The following is an 11,715-nucleotide window of genomic DNA, read 5'->3' as shown; positions in this document are numbered from 1 at the left end:
GGGATTTTTGCTCTCACCCCAGCTGGTCTGAGGTAGCGCTCTGAGTGAAGGGAAAGTGGGATTTACTGCAGAAGGAATGCACTGAGGAACGATAATAAGATAATAAGATTTTGAAGAAAAAGCCCCCCCAAAACAAAAACCAAACAAACAAAAACCGATAACGGCCTTGCAAGGCAGGCTATTATTTTGAGAGGTTTTTCTAAATTCCTGTGTCCTCCCCCTGTCGTAGTTAGATTCGGCTACCAAAATACCATCGACTTAAATCAGACCGTAGTTTATTTTCCTTACATAGGAATTCAAACACCAGCAGTCCAGGGCAATACTGTGGTCCGTGCCACTGGGGGAGCCAGGCCCCTTCTCTCTGGTTGCTCCATGCCCTCCCAATGTGGCTTCTGTCTTACAGTCTCAGATGGCTGCTGCAGTGCCTACCATCACACCTCACACCCACCTGGCCGCCAGCCGAAAGCAGGGAAGAAAAAGTGGGGGGCGCGTTCCTTTCTTTTGCAGGCACAGCCAGAATTGCAAGTGTGACTTCCATTCTCATCTGGAAACCAGAACGTGCTCGCCAGGCCCCTCTAAGCTGCTGGGGATGTTGTCTTCATCTGGGCAGCCAGCAGCCAGCTGCCAGCTAAAACATGGGCTTCTCTCCCTAAAGTACAAGGGGATGAGGGATATTGGGGACAATTTGTTGCTGCCACACCCTTCAGCATATGAACAACGAAGCCTGTGGAGCAGGTGACCTGGTTCTCGCTCCTGGCCCTGGGAGATAGTGGAGGCTGGAAGGGAGAGAGTGGAGGAAGGCAAAGCAAGCAGGTGTGAGTCCAGGTCTCCGCTGGGCCCAACCGAGGGGCAGACGTGGCAGCCAGCGCAGGAAACACGAGGTGCGCAGCACCAAGCCGGTGGCACAGTTGGTCGGTCAGGCAGGGGAGGTCCCCAGGCTCAGGTTCCCGAGCCCACCTGGCTTCCTGTGCTGGCATGGACAGAGCCAGGAGGTGTCGGTGGGGCCCCCATGGCGGGGCAAGGGGGCTCTGCAGCAAGGCTGCAGCGAAGATTCACAGGTAGGGCTGCCAGATTTAGCAAACTCAGGATCCCAGTTCACTTTGAACTTTGGGTAAATGAGAAAGAATTGCATAGTATGATCATGTCCCGTTTCCATTTGTTGTTTATCTGGAAATCAAATTTAATTGGGTGTCCTGTACTTTATCTGGAAACGCTACAAGGTGAGGGTTTTAGGGGGCCTAGCCAGGCTTTGGAGGGGTGTGGAGGCCCAGCGGGACCAGCGTGAGCTCAAGGCAAACATGGGGACCTCCAGGCTCGCCCTGACCCAGGACAAGGATCTTGAGACCAGGAGCCCCAGGGACCTGCAGGGCAGGCGGCAAAGCAGGGGCCAATGCAGAGGCCACAGAGCAGAGTCTTCCCTGCTGCTCTGGGGAGGGTGTGCAGGGTGACTTAAACTTCCCTGCTCCCCCAGACCAGAGGACAACACTGCCAAGAGGAGCAGGGAAGGGAGGCCTGAGTATTTTTCCCCCAGAGACTGAGCATTACCCTAAAGAATCTCTAAGAACTAGGTTTGAGTTCTGAGGATGGCAAGTTTATTTTTACCACTAAGCTGCAGGTAAGCGGCTTAAATGCAGATCGAATGCAGACTCCACGTCTTCTGCGCTCCCCTGAGCACAGCCAGAGGGGGGTCTTGACCCTGCGCCCCCCTCTCAAGGCAGACTTCCCAGGGCTTTGCAGTCCCTGTCCTCCCTGTGGTCACTGCCGCCTGCTCCCGAGGGCCCTGTCTTCCCTTGCAGCATGGCCGGGGTACGTATTCCACAGCCTAGTCATTTTCCCCACTCTCGGGGTTTATGGAAGCTCGGGGCCTCATAAAGTTCAACGTCTGCAGTGATAATAAAGAGGCCCACTCAACTTGGCTTGGGCAGCAGGACACTCCCGGCTGTACGAAGGGGTGTTGGGGGTTGGGTGAGGGGCGCCTTGGGTGGGCCCAAACTCAGCCCTGCGGGGCCCAGCCTTGAGTCCAGGCGCTTCTCCTCACACTCCACACGCTGGGAACCCCTCTGTGCCCAAGATGCTGGGGAGGTGCCACATCTGAGATACCTCCAGGCCCTGTGGGCTTGGGGCCCTGCAGATTTGGGGGTGTAGAAAAAAATGTGTGCTTCAGTGGAAACTATGCATGGTCTACACACTGCACATCCTGCTGTTATCTGATCCTAGCTTTTTTAAAAAGTTGAGGTATAGTTGATGTACAATATTATATAAGTTTCAGTACAACATGGTGATTCACAGTTTTTAAAGGTTATGCTCCATTTATAGTTATTATAAAATATTGGCTATATTCCCTGTGTTGTACACTATATCCTTGCAGCTTATTTATTTTATACATACACAGTAGTTTGTACCACTTAATCTGATTCTAGCTTTTTATCATCTTCTTTACAATGTGTAAATTGTCTTGTCCAGACGTTCAGTGATCTTGCCCACCCCCCACTCCTGCGGAAAAACTCATTCTGCCTCTATTAACGTTCTCATTTCAATATTCCTGATCTATAAAAGGCTCTCTTTTTTGATTCGCTTTTGAACTGGTTATAATACCTGTCTGGTTCCTTCTCTGATTAACGAATAGGACAGTCTTTAACATTTGTCTATTTTTATACCTGAATGAGAATTATTATTTCACCTTTTTCTGAAAATTATCTTTGAATAGGGATTAGACGAATTGAGTTCAGATATCGCTTCTACAATTTACTGACTTCGTGACCTTCGGGAGATCGCTCATCTGCAAAAGGAGGCCGGCGAGGCCAGAACTGGTACAAACGTGCTTTCCGGTGCCCTGGGCTCAGACCCCGCCCCCTCCCCGCCCCTCGTCTCGGCCCCTCCCCTCCACAGGCCCCGCCCCCAGACCGTCCTCCTCTACAAAGGCCCGGCAGCAGGTGAGCCAGCCCACGGCGCGAGCCGGGAGTCTGTCCGGAGCCCGGTCGGGGCGGGGCATCAGCGCCGAGAAGTCCCCATTGGCCGGCTGGCGGTGTCAGGGGCAGGTTCCAGACTGCGATTGGCCGGCAGCCGGGCTGCCGGGCGGCGCGGGCGGGGCAACGTCATGGAGGCCGCGGGCGCCCGGACCCGGGCGGCTGCGCGGCGGCGGGGCCGGCGGCTGCGGGGGCCGGCGACCCTGAAGGAGCAGCGGGATCCCCAGCCAGGCGGGCGGCTGCTGCAGAGGAGGTGGGTAAGAGACCGGTGGGCGAATCCTGCGGCCCCGTCCCGCGGCCGGGCAGTGGGGCCAGAGTCGATGGGCGCCCGGCCCAGGCCCCGGGAGGCGCGCTGGGAGCTCCGGGCGCAGGACAGCAATCTTCGGCCCCCAAGTCCCCTGTCGGCGGCGGGTCCTGCCCGCCGCCCCAGCCCGCACAGCAGCAGGCACGGACAGAGTCTCGGAAGCGGGATGCGACCTCAGCAGCGGGCCAGGCTGGGAATCCTGGCGCCCTGGCGGGAAGCTTTGACATCCTCATCTGCGAAATGCATTGATCGTGCCTCCCATCCCTGGCGGTGGATCTGCGCAGAGGATCCGAGTGTGGCATTTTTAATTGCTCAGGGCAGGCCAGCGTGTGTAATTAGGATTATTCGTGCCCATGCTGGGCAGGAAAGGGGTTGGTGCCTGGAGCGGGGACATCTGAACTGGTCTTTGAGGAGGTGGAGGATTTCAGTAGGTGGAGAATGGACAGAAGGGTGTTCCAGTTTGAGGGAACAGAATGGGCAAAGGCACGTTTCCATAGTTTGCATTAAAAAATGTAAGCCCGAGGCCATCTCCCCCTGCATGTCTAAGTGCGGGCTGGTCTGTTGGCTTCAAAGTGCTCTTTTTCTTTACCCTTTTATTTAAAAGAAATTTAACTCCTTCTTTGCTTAGAATTGAAGAGGATCAAGAAGAAGCAGTCTTTCGAGAAGTGGTCAGTTTTACCCCAGACCCTTTGCCAGGTGAGAAGGACTGAGGCTCTGAACACCTGTGTCCGTGTTCACGCTTGGAGCTTCTGGACAGGGCTGTCCCCTCCCCATCTCAAGTTTTCTGTTATTAATCCCGTAATTTCCACTGATGCCTCGCTGTTTCCCTCCTCTGAACCAGTTCGATATTATGACAAGGACACCACCAAGCCCATCAGCTTTTACTTGTCTTCCCTGGAGGAACTCTTGGCATGGACGCCCAACATGGAGGACGGCTTTAACGTGGCCTTAGGGCCCCCCGAGTGTCGGCAGCCCCCTCTGAGCAGCAGGAGGCCCCGGACTTTGATGTGCCATGACATGATGGGCGGGTACCTGGATGACAAGTGAGGACACTGCGAGGGCATCGCCTGGCGGGAGGGGACGGAGGGGCGGGAGCATGCCGTGTGACAGGAGCACCGGATGGGGAGTCGGGAGATGGGGCATCAGCCCACACTGCCACCACCTGGGAGAGGAACTCAGGCCTCTTTGTTTCGTCTGTAGGAAGAGGGCACTGGATTAGGCAATAGCTGATGCCTCTTTCAGCTCTGAAACTGTTTGATTCTGGGGACTACCTGCACCTGAAGTCTGGGGGGCCGGAGAGGGCGCCACAGCTGGGACCCTCTTCAGATGGCCTGGCCCAGAAACTTCGTTCTTCAGCTGATTCCTTTTCTTCATCCTCCTCACTCGAGCTCCCTTCCATCTTGGCCCACTGGCTCTGGAGTCGTTCCACCCCCTCCCCCCCCCCCCCGCAGCCGGGGGCGCTTCCTCCAGGTTGCTGCGGGGTCAGCCTAGAGATCTTAAACGTCCATAAAACAATCTTGGACATGACGATTGTTGGGAAGGCTTGAGTCAGAGCTGGCCATCAAGGTACAGACAGAGGCGGGTGATGTAACCTCGGGTGTAGCTCACGTGGTTGTCAACCCCAACCTTACCTGCAGGCAGGCCGTGTCCTGGGGAGCTGCTGACCTCAGAATAGAGTGGGACCCCAGGCACGGGAGCTCTGCATGAGCCCCTCCCCATCTCTTTCCTTCTGTCCTGTGTTTGTCTGCTTGTTGAGGCTAGACACGCTCAGTCCATCGGGTCCCATGCGGGGGGTACCTGCACGGCCTGGTGAAAACGCTTCCCTTGCGACCAAGCCTGTCAACGTCCGGGCTGTGGCCTATGCTGCTTCTCAGCGCAGTCATTAGGCAGGGCCTGGCTCACAGCAAGCGTGCCGTTAGCGCCGACCGGATGGAACCGAAGAGAATCCTCACTCACTCGCCATTGCCCTCTCTTTTCACCGTGGGGTCGTCGTGTCCTTGTCTGTTTCTGGGTCCTGACTTTGTTCTCTTTCTTCACTAGGTTTATTCAGGGCTCAGCCACGCAGAACCCCTATTCCTTCTACCACTGGCAGTACATCGACATCTTTGTGTACTTCAGCCATCACACGGTCACCATCCCCCCAGTAGGCTGGACCAACGCTGCCCACAGGCATGGGGTCTGTGTGCTGGGTAAGAGCCAGGGACCCGCCTCCAACCCTGCCAGACTCGTTGGCACACCTGCCAGGTGATCCAGTGATGAAAGGGCTTGGGCTGGGCTTCCCTGGTGGTGCAGTGGTTGAGAGTCCGCCTGCCGATGCAGGGGACACGGGTTCGTGCCCCAGTCCGGGAGGATCCCACATGCCGCGAAGTGGCTGGGCCCGTGAGCCACGGCCACTGAGCCTGCACATCTGGAGCCTGTGCTCCGCAACAGGAGAGGCCACAACAGTGAGAGGCCCGCGTACCGCAAAAAAAAAAAAAAAAAAAAAAAAAAAGGGCTTGGGCTTTGGCTGCTTCGTACTGGGTAGAGCTCCTTACCTGCCTTGATGGGTTAGGACAGGCAAAGGCAAACTTTTTCTGGAAAGGACCAGATAGTAAATATTTTCAGCTTTCCAGGCCACTGGGTCACCATTGGAACTGCCAGAGAGACAATAGCCCCCACAGACAATAGACAAACAAATGGGCTGGGCTGTGATCCAGTAAAGCCGTTTTTACACGAAGAGGTGGGGGGCTGGATACGGGCTGTAGGTGGTCCACCCCTGGGGAGAGCAGTGCTCCGCAAGCTTTCTCCTGAATCCGAATCATTTACTGGCTTGTCTAACACTGATTTTGGGGCCCCGCCCCCAGGGGATCCGATTCATTTGATATCTGGGGACGCTGGGAATTTGAAATTCTAATAAGTTTGCAGGCGACAGTGACGCTGCTGGTGCAGGAACCACACCTTGGGAACTGCTGGGTCAGAGGGGAAATGATCCCCGGGCCCGACCTTGTTTCTCTCCCGTCCCACAGGGACTTTCATCACCGAATGGAAAGAAGGGGAGCGGCTCTGTGAGGCCTTTCTGGCTGGGGACGAGCGCTCATACCAGGCGGTGGCCCGTCAGCTGGTCCTGATTGCCCAGTTTTTCCGATTCGATGGCTGGCTGATCAACATCGAGAACTCTCTGAGTGTGAGCACGCCTGCCCCTGGGGCCTGGCCCGCCGGCCCCTGTGCCCCGCGGGGACCCTCCATCGCACTCCTCGGCCTCATCAGGCCGGTCCCTGCTACGGCAGCACTTCCTCCGTCTCAGTTAGAGCCGGCTCCTACGCCTCTGCCTCTTCACAGGGAGATGGATGTTCTCCACCGCGGTGTCCAGAAACCTTGCGCGCTGAGCTTTGCTTCTCTGGCTCCTTCAAGGCGGCCTCTGCTTTGCTCGCGCCGCATGTGTGGCTTCCTCCACGCTGCCTTCCCCTTTCATTGCGTTTTATCGTTTCCTGATTGCTGTGTCCATGTCCTTCCTGCATCAGAAAGAACGGAAAGTCGGACCTCTGGCTGGACCCTCTGCTCGACAGCCGTGGGGCTGAGGGGCTTCCGGGACCAGGACCCGTTTGCTCCTGGGGTTAAATGTCCTCCTGTCTGTCCTGTGCCAGGCGCTTCTCACGACAGACCTCTCTGGGCCTCACGGAAGGTCTGTCTCCTTCCCTGTCTCCAGCTGGCCGCCGTGGGGAACGTGCCCCACTTCCTCCGGTACCTGACCACTCAGCTGCATCAACAGGTCCCCAGGGGCCTGGTGCTCTGGTATGATAGCGTGGTGAGCAGCGGGCAACTCACGTGGCAGGATGAGCTCAACGAGCACAACAGGTGAGCCTGCAGGAGGGCGGCCTGGGCCCCTGGACAGGGGCAGGAGCTCCCTCTGCCTTCCGGAGGTGTTGCCGGCATGGCTGCCTTGGGGAAAGTGAGGGACGGGCAGAGTTGTCTGACACCCCGAGCACCACCAGAGAGAAGGAGCGCCTGGTCAGCCCGGCCGTGCCCAGCTTTACGGGCCACAGTCTGTGGGCTGGGTCCCGGAGGCAGCCCGCAGTCTGTGGGCTGAGCGGATGCAGGTGCTTGAGGGGAGAAGGCCCGGGCTTTACAGCCCACCCTTGCCGCCCCCAGGGTGTTCTTCGATTCCTGCGATGGCTTCTTCACCAACTATAACTGGCGGGAGGAACATCTGGAGCGGATGCTGGGGCAGGCTGGGGAGCGCCTGGCCGACGTGTACGTGGGAGTGGATGTGTTCGCCCGGGGCAATGTCGTCGGGGGCCGGTTCCACACGGACAAGGTGGGTGGTGGCCTTTGAGGCCGGGGAGGTGGTGGCAGTGGCCCGGGTGCCTGCTGTCCTTGTGGACCTTTCATTGCCATCTGCACCTCAAGGGAAAGAGAGGCAGCGGTGATCCTCCCCAGAGTGGGGAAACGGAAGCACCAAGAAACAAGGTCTGCCCTAAAATCCTACCTTGCAGCCCATTTCTGCAGTCAGATGGTACCATTTTTACCTAGGCGTTAATGTCCAAGGCACCTCTTCCGACTGCTGGTCTCATCTGTAGCTTTACTTCCTTTTGGACTGCGTGCTTGCAGGGCACTGAGCTAGCATTGTAAAGCGAGAACGGGGACTCAGAGGAAAGCCGGGGGGCATATTTTGGTGTTTCCTTAGCCCAGGGCGAAGGACTGAGGTGAAACTCCCACAGTTTCGGGAACTGCTGGTTTGATAACTAGTGAGGTTTTATTGGCGAGGCAGGCGGTGTCAGCAGTGAGAAAAGAGAAGAGGGGCCCGCGGGGGCTGCTGCACCTGGTGTGGGATAATTGGGGAATCAGCCTGTCCCGGGGCTGTCAATCCTACCCTTCCCGGGCGCCGTGGGGACGTTCTCAACTCATTAATTAAGCTTTAAGTGAATACATTTAATCCAATAACTGAAGATTCTCTCCGCCCCCTGTGAGGCTGATAATATAGTGTGAAGTGTAGTGAGAGAGAGACGTGTATCCCGTGGGCGCCCCCAGTGCTGGCCCCTGCCCCTCGGACATTCCCCTCTGCGCCTCCCCGCCGCCCGCGCCCTCTTCTGGGCGGCTGCAGAACTGCAGGGTCGAGCCCTAAACGCCCGGAATGGCGCTGGGGCTCCTGCCTCCCTTTCCAGGCTCCCCGCTTCCCCAAACCCCCCATCGCCATGCGTGGACGCTGGTTGCTGGGACGGGGTCATCTCCCTGACTGCTGTCTCCCTAGTCACTGGAGCTGATCCGGAAGCACGGGTTCTCGGTGGCTCTGTTCGCACCTGGCTGGGTGTACGAGTGTTTGGAGAAGGGGGATTTCTTCCAGAACCAGGACAAGTGAGTCCTGCGTGTCCCGGGGCCTGAGTGTGGCCCGTGGCAGGGAGGGTCTCAGGTGATTTCGCCAGCTTTTGGCCTTGTTCCCCTGGGGGTGGGGTTAAGGCAGGGCAAGGGGTTCAGCTGCCCTGGCTGCTCCTGGGGGTCGTGGAGACCAGTTAGTTACGCAGGAAGGACCAAGGTTGGGTACCCCGAGGGACCACTTCCTGCAGACTTGCAGTGGGGGGCTGCGGTCACTCGAGAAGGAGTGCCAGAAAGACTGGAGTCGCAAGAGTGAGTTCAGGGCGTCACGGAGCCCTCTGTGGACCTGAGTCTCCATGCGTTTCCCCGCAGGTTCTGGAGTTTGCTGGAACGCTATCTGCCCACGCACAGCATCTGCTCCTTGCCCTTTGTCACTTCCTTCTGCCTGGGCATGGGGACTCGAAGAGTCTGTTATGGCCAGGTGCGTGGGTCCCGTGCTGGTTGGCCGGGGGCGAGGGGCTTCCTGGATGTGCCGCATGTTGGCGAAGGGGCTGCCTTCTCCCTCGTCTTTGGTCCTCACCTGGGACCGGTGGGGGGGGGCCTTGGGCGTGACGGCTCCGTCTGCCCCCTGCCCTCCCTCCACTTCTGTCTCTTTCTTCAGGAGGAGGCCGTGGGGCCCTGGTACCACCTGAGTGCCCAGGAAATCCAGCCCCTGTTTGGAGAGCACAGGCTGGAAGGGGACGGACGGGGCTGGGTGAAGATGCACTGCTGCCTGGAAGATGCCTGGAACGGGGGCAGCTCTCTGCTTATCCGGGGGCTGATTCCACCTGAGGTTGGAAACGTGTCTGTGAGGTAGGTGAGTGAGTGGGGCTGAGACGTAGGGCCTGTCAGCTTCCCCCATCGTCCATGTCAGTCGCCTAACTGGGCAGGTGGGCAGCAGAGGCCAGAGTGAGTACAGAGCCGGGGTTTTGTTTTATTGTGTGAAAAACACGCAACATACAGTTTACCATCTTCACCGCTTCTGAGTGTCCAGGAGAGTAGCGTCAGCTACCTGCACACTCTTGTGTGCATTTTCCTTTCGCAGACCTGAGGCTGGCCTCGCGGGCAGCCCGCTCCCCCTCCCCGTCCTGGAGGGAGAAGTGGGCGGATGGGACCCGGAACAGTCCCGCTTCCCAGCAGTTTCCCTGTGGCCTCTCATCACAGGACCTTCCTCCTCCAGGTTATTCTCCCTGCAGGTCCCAGTGCCGCCCAAGGTTTTCCTGTCCATGGTGTACAAGCTAGAAGGACCTTCGGCTGTGGGGGTGGCTTTGGAGCTCACCACGGGGGATGCAGGCAGCTGTCACGTGGGAGGCATCTCGGCGCTGAGCGGTGAGGGGATGGCTCCTTCCTTCCTCACAGGCCTCTGCCTTCTCAGGGGACGTCTCGGGGAGGAGGAAGCTAGAAAGCTGCATGGGGTGCGGGGGCAGCTGGGGTTGGGGGCACTGCTGTGGTCCAGGCCTGGACAGGGAGTTTCGCCCTTCAGCTGGAACCTCTGGGCTGTGGCCCTGCGGTGCGGGTGGAGGTGTGCTCCCATGGGGGGTCTTGTGCCAGCTGCGCCCTGAGAGCGAGGACGTCCATGGGCCAGTCCTGGTCATCCATCCCTGAGTTTTCCTCCTCTCCTCCCTGTTCCCCCATCGGGCCGAGAGCACCTGGGGCCACCAGGGAGTCTTGCTGGGCCCCCGGCTCCCGATTCAGTGACACCTCCCAGTGCGGTTTCCTTTGGACTCTCCTTGTTAAAGTCTTGTGTCTCCTGCCCCAGCAGAAACGAGCTCAAGGCGCAGTCCCCGACCCCTCCGGGTGCCCCCGACCAAGCTGGCCAAATGGGTGGGCCGCTGCGGCCAGCAGCTCAGCGGGGGCTGGGTCCAGCGGTGAGTCCCTCCCCTTCCTGTTGAATCCCCTGCCAGGGATGGCCACGCTGGGGTGGGGATTGAAGAGTGAGGGACTGTCCACTGAGAAACCCCAGAAATGGCGGGAATGGAGGGGCCCTGGGTCGACCCCTCGGATTTCAGGCAGCTCAGTGACACAAGACCGCAGGATCCACTTTGGGATGGAGCTCCCTGTGGCTCGGGGCCTCTGAGCAGCCAGTCTGAAGGTGCCGAGCTGAGGCCCCTTGGGACCGGCCTGTTTGCCTCTCCCAGCTGCTACGAAGTGAATCTGCGGGGCTGCCTCCTGCAGGCCCTCTTCGTTAATTTCTCCCGGCCTCCGGGCAGCCAGGAGGAGGAGAACTTCGTCTGTCGCCTTGGAGAGATCCAGGTGAGGTATCTCAGGGAGCCGGCTGGGGCTCGGCTGGGGCATCTGTCCGGCTGCAGATGAGGCCGAGCGCCCCCCTGCTGCCTCCGCTGGCCCGGGGGGATTGGGGCAGAGGTGCGGGGGGTGGACCTTGCAGGGCCAGGCGCCCTCCAACCAGCCCTGGGCTCTCGGGCCGTGCTGAGCCTTCTCTCTTCTGGCAGGTGGTGGATGCCAATAGCCTGCTGACGCCTCTGCCTCAGGTGCAGGCCGTGACTGTCTCGCAGGTGCGCTGGCAGCCGGCCGCCTCCGAGGGGGAGAGCGGCCCCGCTGGGCTCCGGCTCAGCTGTACTCTGCACTGGGCCTACCTCCTCCCTCACGTCCGTTGCTTCCGGATCCACTGCTGCCGAGGGTCAGGAGGTGACTCTCCTTGCAGGGGGCCGTCGGAGCCAGAGAAGCCCACGCTCCTGGGCCTGGCTTTTGTCAACCGGTATCGGATAGTGGACCTAGCAGTGGCACCCGCAGAGCCTGGCCGGGATGGCCGTGTGGAGTTCCTGGTGGAGCCCATCCCCAAGGAGGGGTTTCTGGTGCCGCGGGCCGAGTGGGGCAGGGCGGCCATGCTGTACTCCACGCCCCGCACATGAGCGGCCATTAAAGCACAGAGTCTCCCACCTCAAGGATAAGACTTCTTCCGCGCTGGGGCCTCACCCGTGTGCGGGGAAGGCCCGGGTCCCAAGGGCTGGGCCAGAAGGTCACGGGCCCCGGAAGGCTGTGGGCTGTGGCTCTTCGTTGGGGCATTGGGATAGGAAAACTGAGAAGTCAGTTTGCTGAGTTGATAATTCCAGCGGTGAATGGACCCCCCCCCCCCCTTTTTGTCTAATCCCTCTCCGT

The 11,715-nt window shown here is 59.0% G+C and overlaps 1 protein-coding gene across 7 annotated transcripts; it reads left to right on the top strand.

Moving 5' to 3' along the window:
* Positions 1-2,993: 2,993 nt before the first annotated feature.
* Positions 2,994-11,495, top strand: ENGASE (endo-beta-N-acetylglucosaminidase). 7 transcript variants are annotated; one of them, XM_033847367.2, is made up of 14 exons: positions 3,036-3,219; positions 3,899-3,966; positions 4,112-4,313; positions 5,311-5,459; positions 6,276-6,433; positions 6,956-7,104; positions 7,399-7,564; positions 8,498-8,601; positions 8,932-9,040; positions 9,221-9,411; positions 9,779-9,927; positions 10,358-10,466; positions 10,737-10,851; positions 11,049-11,495. In XM_033847367.2, the coding sequence occupies exons 1-14, from the start codon at positions 3,098-3,100 to the stop codon at positions 11,466-11,468; spliced, it is 2,211 nt and encodes a 736-aa protein (XP_033703258.1). In that variant the 5' UTR covers positions 3,036-3,097; the 3' UTR covers positions 11,469-11,495. The 7 variants fall into 7 exon arrangements, 5 of the variants coding, with proteins under 5 accessions (XP_033703260.1, XP_033703254.1, XP_033703255.1 ...); XM_033847368.2 differs by having other exon boundaries at positions 3,051-3,219; positions 10,361-10,466; XR_012328742.1 differs by having other exon boundaries at positions 2,994-3,219; positions 6,276-7,104; positions 10,633-10,851; positions 11,049-11,082.
* Positions 11,496-11,715: the final 220 nt, after the last annotated feature.

The sequence above is a fragment of the Tursiops truncatus genome, chromosome 20 (genome assembly GCF_011762595.2).
Source record: "Tursiops truncatus isolate mTurTru1 chromosome 20, mTurTru1.mat.Y, whole genome shotgun sequence".
Lineage (NCBI taxonomy): Eukaryota > Metazoa > Chordata > Mammalia > Artiodactyla > Delphinidae > Tursiops > Tursiops truncatus.
Note: the sequence above shows the minus strand (reverse complement) of the source record. Positions and strands in the feature narration are given on the sequence as shown.

Excerpts from the sequence above, each read along its gene's own strand:
- ENGASE (XM_033847363.2), top strand. The coding sequence starts at position 3,098 with ATGGAGGCCGCGGGCGCCCGGACCCGGGCGGCTGCGCGGCGGCGGGGC. Across the intron at positions 4,314-5,310 it reads GGCGGGTACCTGGATGACAA|GTTTATTCAGGGCTCAGCCA; the intron begins GTGAGGACACTG and ends TTTCTTCACTAG. Across the intron at positions 7,565-8,497 it reads GCCGGTTCCACACGGACAAG|TCACTGGAGCTGATCCGGAA; the intron begins GTGGGTGGTGGC and ends CTGTCTCCCTAG.